At 35.2% G+C, this 13,312-nt stretch overlaps 1 protein-coding gene across 3 annotated transcripts in view; it reads right to left on the bottom strand.

Moving 5' to 3' along the window:
* ZNF638 (zinc finger protein 638) overlaps nt 1-7,070 on the bottom strand; it is a 66,146-nt gene extending 59,076 nt beyond the window's left edge. For 2 of the 3 annotated variants that reach the window (XM_014540933.1, XM_014540932.1), the window contains exons 1-2: nt 5,236-6,784; nt 869-930 (exon numbers count right to left, since the gene is read on the bottom strand). In XM_014540933.1, coding sequence (XP_014396419.1) covers nt 869-930; nt 5,236-6,549 — 1,376 coding nt within the window. In that variant the 5' untranslated portion in view covers nt 6,550-6,784. Of the gene's footprint in view, nt 1-868; nt 931-5,235 lie in introns of all 3 variants that reach the window. The other variant, XM_005867777.2, reaches the window with a different exon arrangement.
* Nucleotides 7,071-13,312: the final 6,242 nt, after the last annotated feature.

The following is a 13,312-nucleotide window of genomic DNA, read 5'->3' on the forward strand; positions in this document are numbered from 1 at the left end:
ATCATTGATGTTTCTATCTCTACCTCTCCCTTCCTCTCTGAAATAATAATAGTAATCCTATATAATAAAGAGCTAACATGCAAATGGTCATCACAACCTCACGGCTCAGACACTGAACTGGTGACCGGCCAAGGGACCCGAGGCCACGCACCCCTCCCCAGTACCGAGTGACCTGAGGCTGTGTCCCCGACCCGGCAGGGCTTGACAGGGGTAGGGCCGGCCGGGTCTTGGTGTTGCACAATGGGGGTGGAGCTGGCTGGACACTTCTATTATAGAGAAAGGGCAAATAGCAATATTAAAGTATTTCCTCTAATTAATTCCCTTTTAATGTGCATGAATTTTGTGCACCAGGCCACTAGTGATAATAATAAAAGAACTATTTTAAAGAATAAATTTGAGGAACCAACACATCTAGCTTGTTCATCTCCTACTTAAGGTTTATTCTGAAAACAGGATCTAAGCCAGAAGAGAGCTTTAGATCTGAAATTAAATACTGGTGCTTGGGATGGGTAGTTTTTAGTTATTTATCATGGTTTATATTTGGGGTGCGGAGGGGGGTAGATAGGAGAATGGATGACTACTCAAAAATAGATAAACCTTTCCAAGGAACACAAGCCAGTAAGGAATGAAGCAATGATATTAAAAAATATACCTGAGATTAAATTAGGAAGAAGTCAGAAGAAATGATATTTAATTCCTTTTGGAAAAAATTAAATACACTTCTATAAAATGAACACTTCAAATATGCAATAGCTTTCTAAAAATATTTTTCTCCAAGGTACCACATGAAAGGTATTAAACAGTTATATCTGAGCATTAACTACTTTTATAAATTTGCTACCTATAAAAAAGAAAAAACTGTTCTTACTGTTGACGTAACTGTCGGCAGCTCTCAATATGAGTAGATGTATTTTGATGCTGAATCCAATCCTATTGTAAAAGAAGAAAAGTGCTGAATTTAGAATATTTCTCATGTTGAATTATGAATTAGGCTTTCTGGGTTGATACAGGATACTCCCAAAAAATTAAACAAATCTCGTTACAGATAGTATTTGGCTATTCAATAAAATCTTTTACAACCAAAAATAAAGGCTTCCGAACAAAAGCAATTAATACCATATCTCATTTATGCCATTTTAAACATTTAAGTATTTTTTAAAAGATCATACCCACAAATACTCATTTTGAAATCAAATATATAAACTTGGAGAAAATAAATGCATGGATCAGAAATAATTCATCTCAGATACAAAAACAACACACCAGAGAACACCAAAAACCCTATAAATAAAATGGCATCTGAAATGGCATCTTCAAAACATAGGGTTTCAATGACTTTTACCTCTAAAATTCAAGCTAATAACATTAACAATAAAAAAATCATACCTCATAGGCCAGTACCATTCCAGACTATACTGGCAAAGAATAAGATTAGTAAAAATATGAAGAGATGATGATCAAATCTAATTTATTTTTAAGATTTAAGGGAAAGTAACACCATTTCAAAGACACAATATCTCTTACATATAGAGCTTTACAATAAACAAAATGCTTTCTTATACATTACTTCCTTTACAAATCTGCCCTAAAATTACATTCTCTACCCATAAATAGCTCCTGGAAGATACATCTGATTAAAAAAAAAAAAAGCAATACAGTTTTCAAAGATACAGTCCTCCAAGTGACAGTTAAAAATAATATGTATATTATTCAATGTTTTATTGTTTTTCCAGCATTTGGATAGGCAGAAAACTTACTAGACAGTTCTGTATTTGAAAACTTTCCTTGAGAAAAATGTTACTCATTTCCATTTCAAAAACACTTTATTCTGTTATTGCTAAAGATGAACTAGAAATTTCCAGTTAAAACCACAGCTGATACTATTTATAGAATCTGCCTTGTCAAGAACTATCTGAAAATAAGTGAATGCTACTTGCAATACTCAACAACAGGTTATGACAAACCCTAAACTATTTCATTAAGCCATGGAACCAATTGTGCATTGCAAAAAAGAAATGTTTGCACATCTTGCTCAGTGATACAAGTAGAAAGCTTGTAGAGTTTGGCAATTATCGAGTCTCTAAAACTGCTAAACCCATGTCTTTGACAGTAACTGGACACTGTTTACATCAAACAGACACATTGGCAGTAGTGGATTGGGTATGATTTATTTGAACTATCAAGTGTTTTATATGAATAAGTTGCCAACATAGAAAAATCCAGAGATTTTACCCCCAAATCTAGATTCCCAGCTTTTCTTAAAAATAAATAAATAAGGACATAATATTGGACATGTATTCTCTATAGCAACTATCAGCTGATGTTGATAGCTGCCCTATTTAAAGCATATTCTCTCCAGTACTACACACACATATACACATGTCCCACTCTCTACTTTTTTTTAATAGGTCCACTCACTTGCTGACATTACTTGCTTTAAGCTCAGTAAATATATCTATGCCACCCCAGTTTTGAGACTTCTATTAACAGTATGAAGATTAAAAGAAAGTCCCAAAGCAGTACTGCCTCTCCAAAGAAGCAGGACATGCTACAAGGACTATAGAGTTGAGAGGGCCCAGAATCAAACTGAAAATATCTACCAGTATCAGAGCTCACTCACTATCCTCCAGCTACCTCAAAAATATCTTGCCAGTAAGTCCTTTCTCAACTGAATTATTTCAGTCAGAAAGACAGCTTTTAAACCAAACACAGCCTTCGTAACCAAGGATAGTAAAACAAACATACCTTCTAAACCCAGGACAGCTCCTCCTCCAACATCTAAATCCCAATTTAGAAATAGAAATACATTTCACATTATATAGTTGCCTTTTTCAGGGTACATTTTTAAAGACTCCAGAGGTGGGGAGCATATTGCCAAATGTTACTTTGCAAGAAAAAATTTGCAACTGATAGTTTATATGCCACATATTCGTAATGTCATATATATGCACTCATACAAGGCAATAAAATATATCACAGAAACAAGAGTAGTAGTTTGTATCATGTAAATCCATGTTTGTTCACAAATTCCTATCACTTAGTCATCTAGTAGTAAAACATTGATTAGATGTTGTTCTGTTAAAAGGTGTTTGTCTTAAATGGCAATCAATCTCAGTGAACTCTAGTGATCACTAAATGATTTCTTTTCTACTCTAAATTTTACTTTTATTGTATTAACCCAGTTTTTCACTAGGGAAGCCTCAAATTAGTGCCCTGCTCTATCTATCTCTTCTCATTCCTATTCACCTTGCACATGTCAAAGACATTTATCTCCCTAAAATATACTTTTTACATGTCACATAGCAAGAACCTTAATTAGTTTCCTAATGCCTCTCACCTTAAGTTTAAACTTCTTAGGCTAGCTTTTCAAGTCTCTTTGTACTTTTATTTGTTGCTCTCATCTGAAATTAATTCCTCCTCCCCCAGGTACACTAAAGCCTATTCATCATTCAGGACCCACCTTCAACTTATTCCACGAAGTCCTCCCTCCCAGATCATTCAAGTCCAGAGAGATTTAGTGCAGCTAGTCACCATCACTCAATTAGTCTTATTTAACTAAACTATACAAGTTTCTTGATGTCAAAGTATATTCATACTTCTTTTTATTACATAGTGCTAAATACATAATAGGAAATTAGATAATGCTGGCCTGAATTGATATAAGCCTGAAATCAAAATAAAAATATGAAGTATCTCTCCCTTAAGCAAATCCAAACAAGATAAAAACAATCACCAAATCATTTGTTGTCCTGAATTATTTTTTAATTCCTGAGGTGTGTAATTAGGAGGCAGTGAGACTCTATAAACTGTTAAGAACATCTAAATTTTCTATAGTTCTTCAACTCTGCCCTAGCACCTAATATCGGATTGTATAAAACTAGTAATCAATAAATACCAATTGAACAAATGTATACCTTTTCTACTCTACAGAATAAAAATGAAAACTTTTAAGTTCTTTATTTTAAGGTATTTTCCTTGGATTCATCATGACTAACTGAAAGTTCAAAATAAATGGAATACAGAAAGCCTAACACTCACTTCAGTACTTAGGCCAGGAGTACTTACAGATTATAACTAAGTGTTATAAATTATTCTGAGATTTTTCAAGACTTTGCTATTCTCTTTGGCAGAGTCAGGCAACTATTATTTTATCAGAACTCAGTAAATCTGGCTAAAATGAGGTAGAATGCTGCTTTCCTTTGCTGGAGTTAACCTTATGACAAAAGCATCAGCTCTAGGTATCAGATTCTTGTTGGCTGAAACCTGATGAGTGGGTAATAGACAATAAAAAGGCAGCATTGGAAGGAGAAAAAACAACAAGAGAATTAATACCTATAGATTTTTAAGCCTATTCAAAGTATACAATGCTATGGCCTTGAATCAATGCTTATTACCATGAGAAGTACATTTCTTCTTGGTCATTTATGATCTGAATCTACAAATCACATCAGTAAGTAGAAGAAACAGTGGTTTCCAAATATATATAAGTAAATAAAACATACTTGGAAATTCCTACTCAAATCTACCAATGATTACTAACAGTATTCTACATTACTCCTCAGCACCTCTGTAAAACGCTTCCTTCTAACTGTACTAACCATGAAGATACTTAAGGCTTCTTTATTTTTTAAATATTTCTCTCTAAATTTTTATCATTTTACACTCTATTTGCTGACCCCACAATTAGTCTCCAAATAACTCGACTCAATTTTTCTATGATTAAGTTAGGAAGCTCCTTCTCATAAAACACTAAAAATCCTAGACCAGATAGTCAGAAAATTATTAAATTGACATTGTCTTTAGCCCAAGACACATAGATACATGCAAGGCTACAACATACTGTCTCTTCAAAGTGTATAGTACAAATGTTATATTCCAACTTTTTATTTTTATACCAATAGATTCTCTTATTTAAAGTGACTTATGTGACATTGTCTTATAAGGATACAGTTTATGTTATATAAATTTTATGCTGCATAAATTTCTGGGATAACTAATCAAAAGTTCAAAATAAATAGACGAACCATGTAGTGTGCCCAGTTACAGGAATACAGAAAGCCTAACACTCAATTCAGTACTTAGGCCAGGACTACTTAGATTACAACTAAGTGTTGATGTTGCAATCAAAATTAACTTCTGCTATTTCCTTAATGCCTAGTTAACACCAATGTACTTGAGAATAGTGGAAACTTGGGCGCTGTGTATCATTATACAGTGATGTTTAAAAACACTCACCTTCAAATGACTACATTCTACGTTACAGAGAGAACAGAAATGTGGAAATATTCTTGGAGATGCTGCATAATAGTCATTCATCATAGAAGGAGTTGGGAGTCTCTTCATCTTTTGGACATCAGCATGGGAAAGCTTGGGGAGCCAGGATGCTTTCACAATCCCAAAGGGAGACCGAATGGGGATGTCAGCCTCCGACTGATAATTCTTTTTATTTCCTCCTGGTCTGTGGACATTAGATGAATTAATCACAGGCTCACGTGGGATCCGCTCTTGCTGGCTTACAGCTGGAATTAATTCCGATGAAAAAGGTTGCTGGTTCATAGATGGAGGAATCAGAGACCAACTCATTGCCTGGTTAACTGTTTGGCTAATGGACTGGCTGACACATTTTACAGGTTCAAGGACTGGCTGTCTTCCTGTAATGTGTAAGCCTGGCATCTTAGTTCCACTCTCAACTGGGAAAAAGGACTGATTATTGGAGGACTCACCGGGGAAGTCCATCTGTCGAAACACATCTTCAACAGGAAACATAGAATTACATATCACATTTGGTGCAGAAACAGATGCAGAAATGCTCTGCTGTGACCGAAAATCATTCTTGACCTCATCAGTTGGAATTTCAGGATCATAAATACGTGCTTCAAGTGGATCTTCTGTATAGCCATATTTGCTTGCATGCCCATAATCAATCACATTACTTGAAACTGCCTCGCTACCAAGTGTTTCTTTACTTCTGCTCTGAGAAGGTAAATTAGGTAATCGGCGCCCCATTTTTCGCATTCTTATATCCCGCAGAATTAATGGCATATTTTCAGGAGTTAGCTGTTCATCAGGATAGCGACTGAGTTCTTCTAAATCTTCATTAGATAATCCAAAACTTGCTAAGATACTTGAGGCACTCTCTTTTGTATAGCGGCTCTGCACTTTAGGACTCTGCTCTGTAACCTGTGTTATAGGACTCTGTTTCACTCCCACTGATGCAGGTATATGAGATTCATCATCCCACCGGCTACCATGAGGCTTCTCTTTCTTTTGTTGTGCTTCATGAAAATCCAATTTTTCTTTGGTCAATCTTGGATCAGTTCGGTGCTGAGTTACCTGAACATTCATTCTCTGTGGTCCCATGTTCTGATAAGATTCATGGCCAGCAAATCTGGGTGGAATTCCACGGGCTCTCCCTGCTGGGTAAAATCTTGGAAGACCCATAGCTCCCGGCCTCATAAATGGTCCTGGAGGCCTCATCCCAGGAGGGTTAGGTGCTCGTGGTCTCTGAAGTGGAAAGTTTCCTCGAGGATTAAACCTGGGTCTCGACATGGCTATTTTCAAGAAAGCGTGATTTAATAAAGTATAAGGTGGTGTTGAACTATGTGAGGCAACGGCATTCAGCTGCTGAAGCGCCAATTGAGTCTTAATCTGAGCAATGTGCAAAGGAGATGGGCCCAACAGAAGTGGGTTTGCAATGCCCAGGTTCAAGGAATTCACAAGTGGTGCGAAATTTTCCAAGAATAACACAAAGCTGAAAGTTAAAACACAAATATTAGATCATTTTAACTCAAACTACTTCATGAAGTGGGGTCTATAGCCAGTGTAAAACATTTTGAAACAAAGCCATGAAAGGATTCTGCATTTCATACACGTTGAGATTAAGTGCTTACAAGGATTTTAAACTTTCCCAAAAACTTTCTCTTCTTTTCTTCCAAATTCAGAACACAAACCCAAACAAACCTCAAGCCAGAGGTTCAAGCATACTGTTACATTGGGTGCTGTCCTAGGTGCTGAGCGATGATTACAACTCCTAAATAATCTTGAAAAATGGGATTATTTCATGCTTTAATATGGAGAAAAAAAGATGAAAGCATTAAATACTTAGAAATGCACACACACTTAATATTTATGTTATCAGATGTACAAACAATGAAAATAGGAACTGTAAACTTAAAATTTTACAAGACCCATTTCTCTAAGACACACCTTCCTTGGAACCACAGCTAATTAAATTCCATATAGCAATTAGATTATGCTTAAGGTTCTGCTGTTAAACAGTTGTTTCTTTTAAGATGCAAACTTGTCACCAATAACTTGACTACAGAGGCTGACAAAATAGTGTGCAATAGAATGTATTTGATTATAACATACAGAAAAATATGCAACAAAACCAATCACCTTTCTCTTGGATTCCCTCCAAGGTGAGCATATAGACAAATACAGGGTGGGCAAAAGTAGGTTTACAATTGTGAGTACATGAAACAGTTTATTCTTGTATTATTATTACATTATTTTATTTGTATTACACCTATAAACCTACTTTTGCCTACCCCTGTATATATGGACAATAATAATGATTAACTATAGTGTTATAGAGTACTGTACATGTACTTTACACGGACTGATTCATTTCTCACAACAACCCCGAGATATGCACACTTTTACGAGGAGGATACTAAGGCACAGAGAAGTTAACACATTTCGGACCAGTAGTTTTATTGCTAGCTTTACCCAGTGGCCAGGTAAGTTTCTAATGAACCGGTACAAAAAACGTTTTACATAAATGTTAAAGACATGCCTTAAAATTAAATAGCCATTGCATTTTGAAGTTATTTATTACACGTTCTTACAAGCTAATATCTTTTTAAAGTATGATACTTTGTAAAACACTGTGTAATATGAAGCGAGAATTATCTTGATCCGACTGCAATGTGTTAAGTAACTTACATAGATAAGTGGCCAGGCCAAGATGTGCATTCCAAGTATATTGGCCCCATAATCCATGCTCTTAATTACCAATAGATGTGAGCAAGAATATCTTGCAGTTTCCAGGCACTGTATTAGTTAAAACTGGTTGCTGCTCAACCCTTCGGAATGCAGCATAACTCACTCCAAGCCAGTTCTCAAAGAAATCGCACTTTAGCTATCATTCAGGACCAAGGTCAGCGGTCAAAGGACTCGCTGGCCCTTTTAGTTAAAAAAAATAAACACAGACCATGCCTATTTCGATCAAGTCCCCCTACTTTGATATCCAATAGAAATGCAGGGTGGGAACATATAATGTTAATGAAATGGAGATTCAGCTGAGATATAGGCTTTATCTGATAACACTCTTCCTTCCAACCATCTCACAGGCTGCCACTACATTTAATTTTTATAAAAGGACATTCTTGCCACATCACCCTCTATTAAACAATCCAAGAGAATCTCATTCCCTTTACGTCTTAGTTTTATGTGGAAAGTATAATCAACCTAGTCAATTTCTACCCTCCTAATTTTACCAAACACTTATTCCAGCTAGGCCATTGCTCCTATTCCTCTCTTCTTTCCTCCCTTCATCTCTTCCAATCAAAACACATGAAGGAAACAACTTTGCCTTGACCTGATTTATTTGATTTTACTCATTCTTCAAGGTCAGTTTCCATTAAATCTTCCTTGACCACCAAGGCTCAGAGTGAGTCTTCCAACAAACTTTATTGCTTATACCATTTTGGGACTTGTACCTTTTACTATCTTGTTTTTGTGTTCATATGGATGCAGTCTTTTTCAACAACCTAGTCTCAATTGAAGGCATGCTCACTGTTGTCTTATCTCCCGAGGATATAACTCTACTCTTACTTGTTATACCCTCAAATATTTGCTAAGCTATTTGAATGATCATATCCAAAGTCCTCATACTTGACAAGGACTATTTTCAAATTAGAGTAAACACAAAAATACATTAAGTATTATGTAGGCGTCTAATTCACTAGGTGCAAGCAGCAGACACTAGTTACTAGACAATGATATCCAAATTTTCTGTAAATAATGTTCATTTATCACAAATTCCAGGTCTTTTTAAACAATCATAAATCATATGAACGGTACCTACCTTCTATAAAATAAAAATACTTCTAAGAACAACTCTGTATTGACCCAGTCCTTAAAAATAATCACTTATGCAAGCAGTTTGTCATCCAGTTATACTCTTTCTGCACTATTTTCCTGAATTGGTGAAGATTCCTTTCACAACTTCAGAAGCACAAACTTTTCCAAATTTTGTTTCTCCCCATAATAAACCAAAAAGGAACAGATTTCAGTCAGTCATCTAATTACCACATAGAATTATGAACATGTATCATTAGAAATACTCACATTTTAAATTCCTTAACAATAAAAAACCTGTCTATGCACGTTAATATTCCCAGCACTGTTTTAACACTGATGTAAATATACATTAATAGACTGCAAGAGAGCAGCCCTTCATATGGTGTATTCTGCAGAAACCAGAGTCCTGTAAGATTGTAGGTCTTCTACAAAGGAGTTCCCTGGTCAAGAGAGTGTGAAATGCTCTTGTGCTACCCTTCCCAGAGGGGCACAATAACTATTGCATATTAAAGGCTCTGAGGTGCACTGTTGTTTACCAAAAACCTTTTTTTCATTTTGCACTTCTCAATCTTGAGTTTTCCTTCATGTGTATACCCAGGAGTGATATTTGGAATATTTAGTAATTAGTAAAGCACAAGCAATGAATAATCAACAGCAATATGAGCCCTCCTTCGTCCACTGCCCTTAAGTTTTTAGTTGCTGTGTACAAGGTGATGGTAGGGCGGTCCTCAGGAAGAAAGTACTAAGGTGGGGAAAGTAGAAGTCCATCCACCTTTCGGGGTAACAGCTATTTACAAATCATGGCAAAATTATTTCAATATTTTAACAACTGGCATATCTGTACCAAGGTGTAATCACTGAAATCAGTCCTGAAAAGACACCAGTCTTTCATGCAACAGTCTAAAATATATACAAAGAGAAGAATTAAAAGGCCTTTTCCTAACTAAAGAATTTCAACTATCAATAAGCAGAGGTTTGGCTTGTTTGCTTTTAGGAGCCTTAAAAAGATCACCCCAGACTTCCCATATCGTTTAGTCCATTGTGAAATCTAATATAATGAGGACAAAATTAACAGTCCTAGCTCCCCAAAGAGACCTCTCCCATCTCTCGGTAAGACAAATTAGAGGCCTGTTCAGCCATAGTTATTTATTAAGCATTCTGAATCCAGGACCTGCTAGCCAAAGATACGAAAATTTCTCTCTTGGCATGAATATCGTGGAAAATCCATCATTACACACAAATGTCACATTCAACAGGTATCCTCCACCAACCTCCTCTCTGAGAATAAGTTTATTTAATCCTCCTGTACTTTAAGCCAACACTTCTCCTAACCTTTATCCCAAGACTCCTTCCAAATTTCAGACTTTAAGTCTAGCAGGTTTTATTTCCTTTTGTTTGTATCTAGTAACATTTTCAGACAGTAATTCACTAATATAGAATCATCAAACACCTTCTTACGCTACACGGTATCATTTCTAATCCTGGTAGAAAAGTTTCCCAACAATGTAGTTCATCAAAACATCACTAACGAGAAATTATATAGCTATCTGCATTTCTATTCTCACTATAATGATGTAAATTTTAAATCAAAGCATGAAACACAATGTTGGGCATTAGCAAGAACTGACAAATACATTTTTGAAACTCTAATAAAAAGTCTGCCTACAATCTGTATTTCAAATAACACTATCTTCAATGGGTAAAAGAAACAACTTACGTAACCTATTTTCTTTATGAACAGAATTTAAGTATATTCATATTTCACTTGCATTACTCTTAAAGTGTAAAGCACATTTTTAATCATTTAGGTAAGTTACCATTTAACCTTCTTACAGCTATCATTCCCATTCACTCCAAATGCTTTAAGTAAAAAGATGTTTATATTTATATTTGAACCTTTCTACTTATAAGGCATTATAAATTTCATTTTGCAATTATATAACTCTGAAGCCTTATTTCTTCAAATCTAATTTAAGGCAAGCCCCACACCATCAATTTCCTTTTTTCACATCTTTTCTCCCCTTTCTCATGTTTAACCTTTAGACCTACCAATGATGCCCCAGCGTAAAACTACTTAATGCAAATGCAAATACTAACACCTGATAGAAACAGGAATTTATGGCATTCTCAAATGATCCATCGGAATAAAATTCCAAAAATCAAGTATCAGGTCATTAAGGATATCTTTTAAATATATCAGAATAAATATATCAGAGTAATTTCAAATCCAGCTGTTATTCATACAATTAAAAAAAATTGTTGTTTTAGGTGAGGAAGTAGAAGGTTAGTAAACCAGAACAGATCTCTTCCTTCATAGAACTAACGCTTACGTTAAAGATGGAGCTAATATTTCATAAAAAATTAAAGAAACCAAAATGATAAAATATAGTTAGAAATCTCCTGGAATTTTCCCTTTTCACACTTTTGTAATTAAGAGGGTTTGCAGAAACTGGAAGTTGGCTGAATAAACTAAAGTATATCCATATTATACATATGTAAAAAAAGGAATGCTACTATTCATCTCGGTTGCAGGCTTCTCCCTGGCCCAGGCCCTGGTTGGGGCTCGTGCAGGAGGCAACCAATTGATGTGTTTCTCTCTCATCGATATTTCTGTCTTTCCCTCTGTCTTCTACTCTCTCTAAAAATCAGTGGAAAAATTTCCTGGGGTGAAGATTAAAAAAAAAAAAATCAGGAATGGGAAAAGTGATGGATGCTGATAAAATTCAAATGTTGTTGACAGCATATTTACTATTTTAGTGAGAAAGCACAAAACTGAAACAAAATGTAGTCAATACAACAGAGATAAGCAAGACCAAGAGGTAACTACAGTACTGAAGACATTCAGCTATCAACTTCCAATGGTTCCTGAAGTCTAACTGCATACTTGCCATGCCTGCCATTTGGTTGTTCACTTCTTTCATGAAATGCACAATCCAAAAAATGTTCCCATTTGCCTACAGTAGGTTCCCAAAATCGTTAATTATGGATAAAGTGCCAAATGTCTTAAACTCTTTACAAGGTACAAAAAAGCATATTTAGTATGTTACTTTTGTATAAGAAATGGAAATAAGAAAACACATATCTGTTTATGGTTACCAAAAAAATGCATAGGTAGGATAACATAGAAAACAATAAAGCTGGTTACCTATAGAAGTAATAGAAAGGCTTTTTAAAAGGGGGAATATTTCATGGAGTACATCTTATTACATAGTTTTGACTCTGAAAAAATGTTAACAATCTACATTTTTTAAAAATTAAAACAAGAATGGGAAAGAGGGAAAAATCTAAAATTAAAAGCATACTAATTCAATCATTTTTGGAATGAATACTTTAACCCACTGAAGGGGAAAAAGAAAACTAATGTGCATGGCCAGTGTGGCTCAGTTGTGGCTTGAGCATCACCCCATGCACCAAGAGGTCACCTGTTTGATTCCAGGTCATGGCACATGCCTAGTTTTGGGACCTGATCACCAGTAAGGGGCGTGAATGAGCCAACTGACATTTCTATCTGTTCCTCTCTAAAATCAATAAAAACATTAAAAAAAAAAAAAAGCCCTAATGCAAGTTAGTTATAAAACCATTATTTGATTTATATACCCTCAATTTAGGGTAGCTAGGAGAAAGGGGAGAGTTACAAACAAATTCTTATCTTTTTTAGGTTTTTTTTTTTGTGGGATTTGGTGGGGGTTTTTTGGTAGTAGTATAGGTAAAATAATTCTGAAATTACTTTAGATATAAGATTGAGCAAGTAAATGTTTTGATAGTGGTGAGAGCCATGGTTCTCACTGTGGAAGACAAAACATATAGATATAAAATAGGAGCAAGTAAGAAAGAACGGGATAGCAGTAAATTATAAACCTTATAAACCACTGAGAAAACCAGGGGTTCTTAACTCCATACCAATAGAGCAATGTATTTGTAGAGAGACAGTTTAGATGGAGAATCATCATTTTTGTAACCATCATAATAAAGATTGGTTTAGGTAAGAATCATCTGTGCATGTTAAGTCCAGAGTGAAATTTTGATGAAGAGTAGAACAGTTGCATAATCCTAAAATGTCTTTCCACAAGTCAGTTAAGTCAAGAAGGTGGGGGTGGGGGGAGAAATCAAACACTTTGATATTCTTCAAAAATGTCAATTTCAGAGATAAAGAAAGGTTATGGAAATATTACAGAGTAAAGAAGACTAAAGAGACATGACAACTAAAGGCAATTATTTAATCCTA

This window comes from Myotis brandtii, unplaced genomic scaffold (genome assembly GCF_000412655.1).
Source record: "Myotis brandtii unplaced genomic scaffold, ASM41265v1 scaffold251, whole genome shotgun sequence".
NCBI lineage: Eukaryota > Metazoa > Chordata > Mammalia > Chiroptera > Vespertilionidae > Myotis > Myotis brandtii.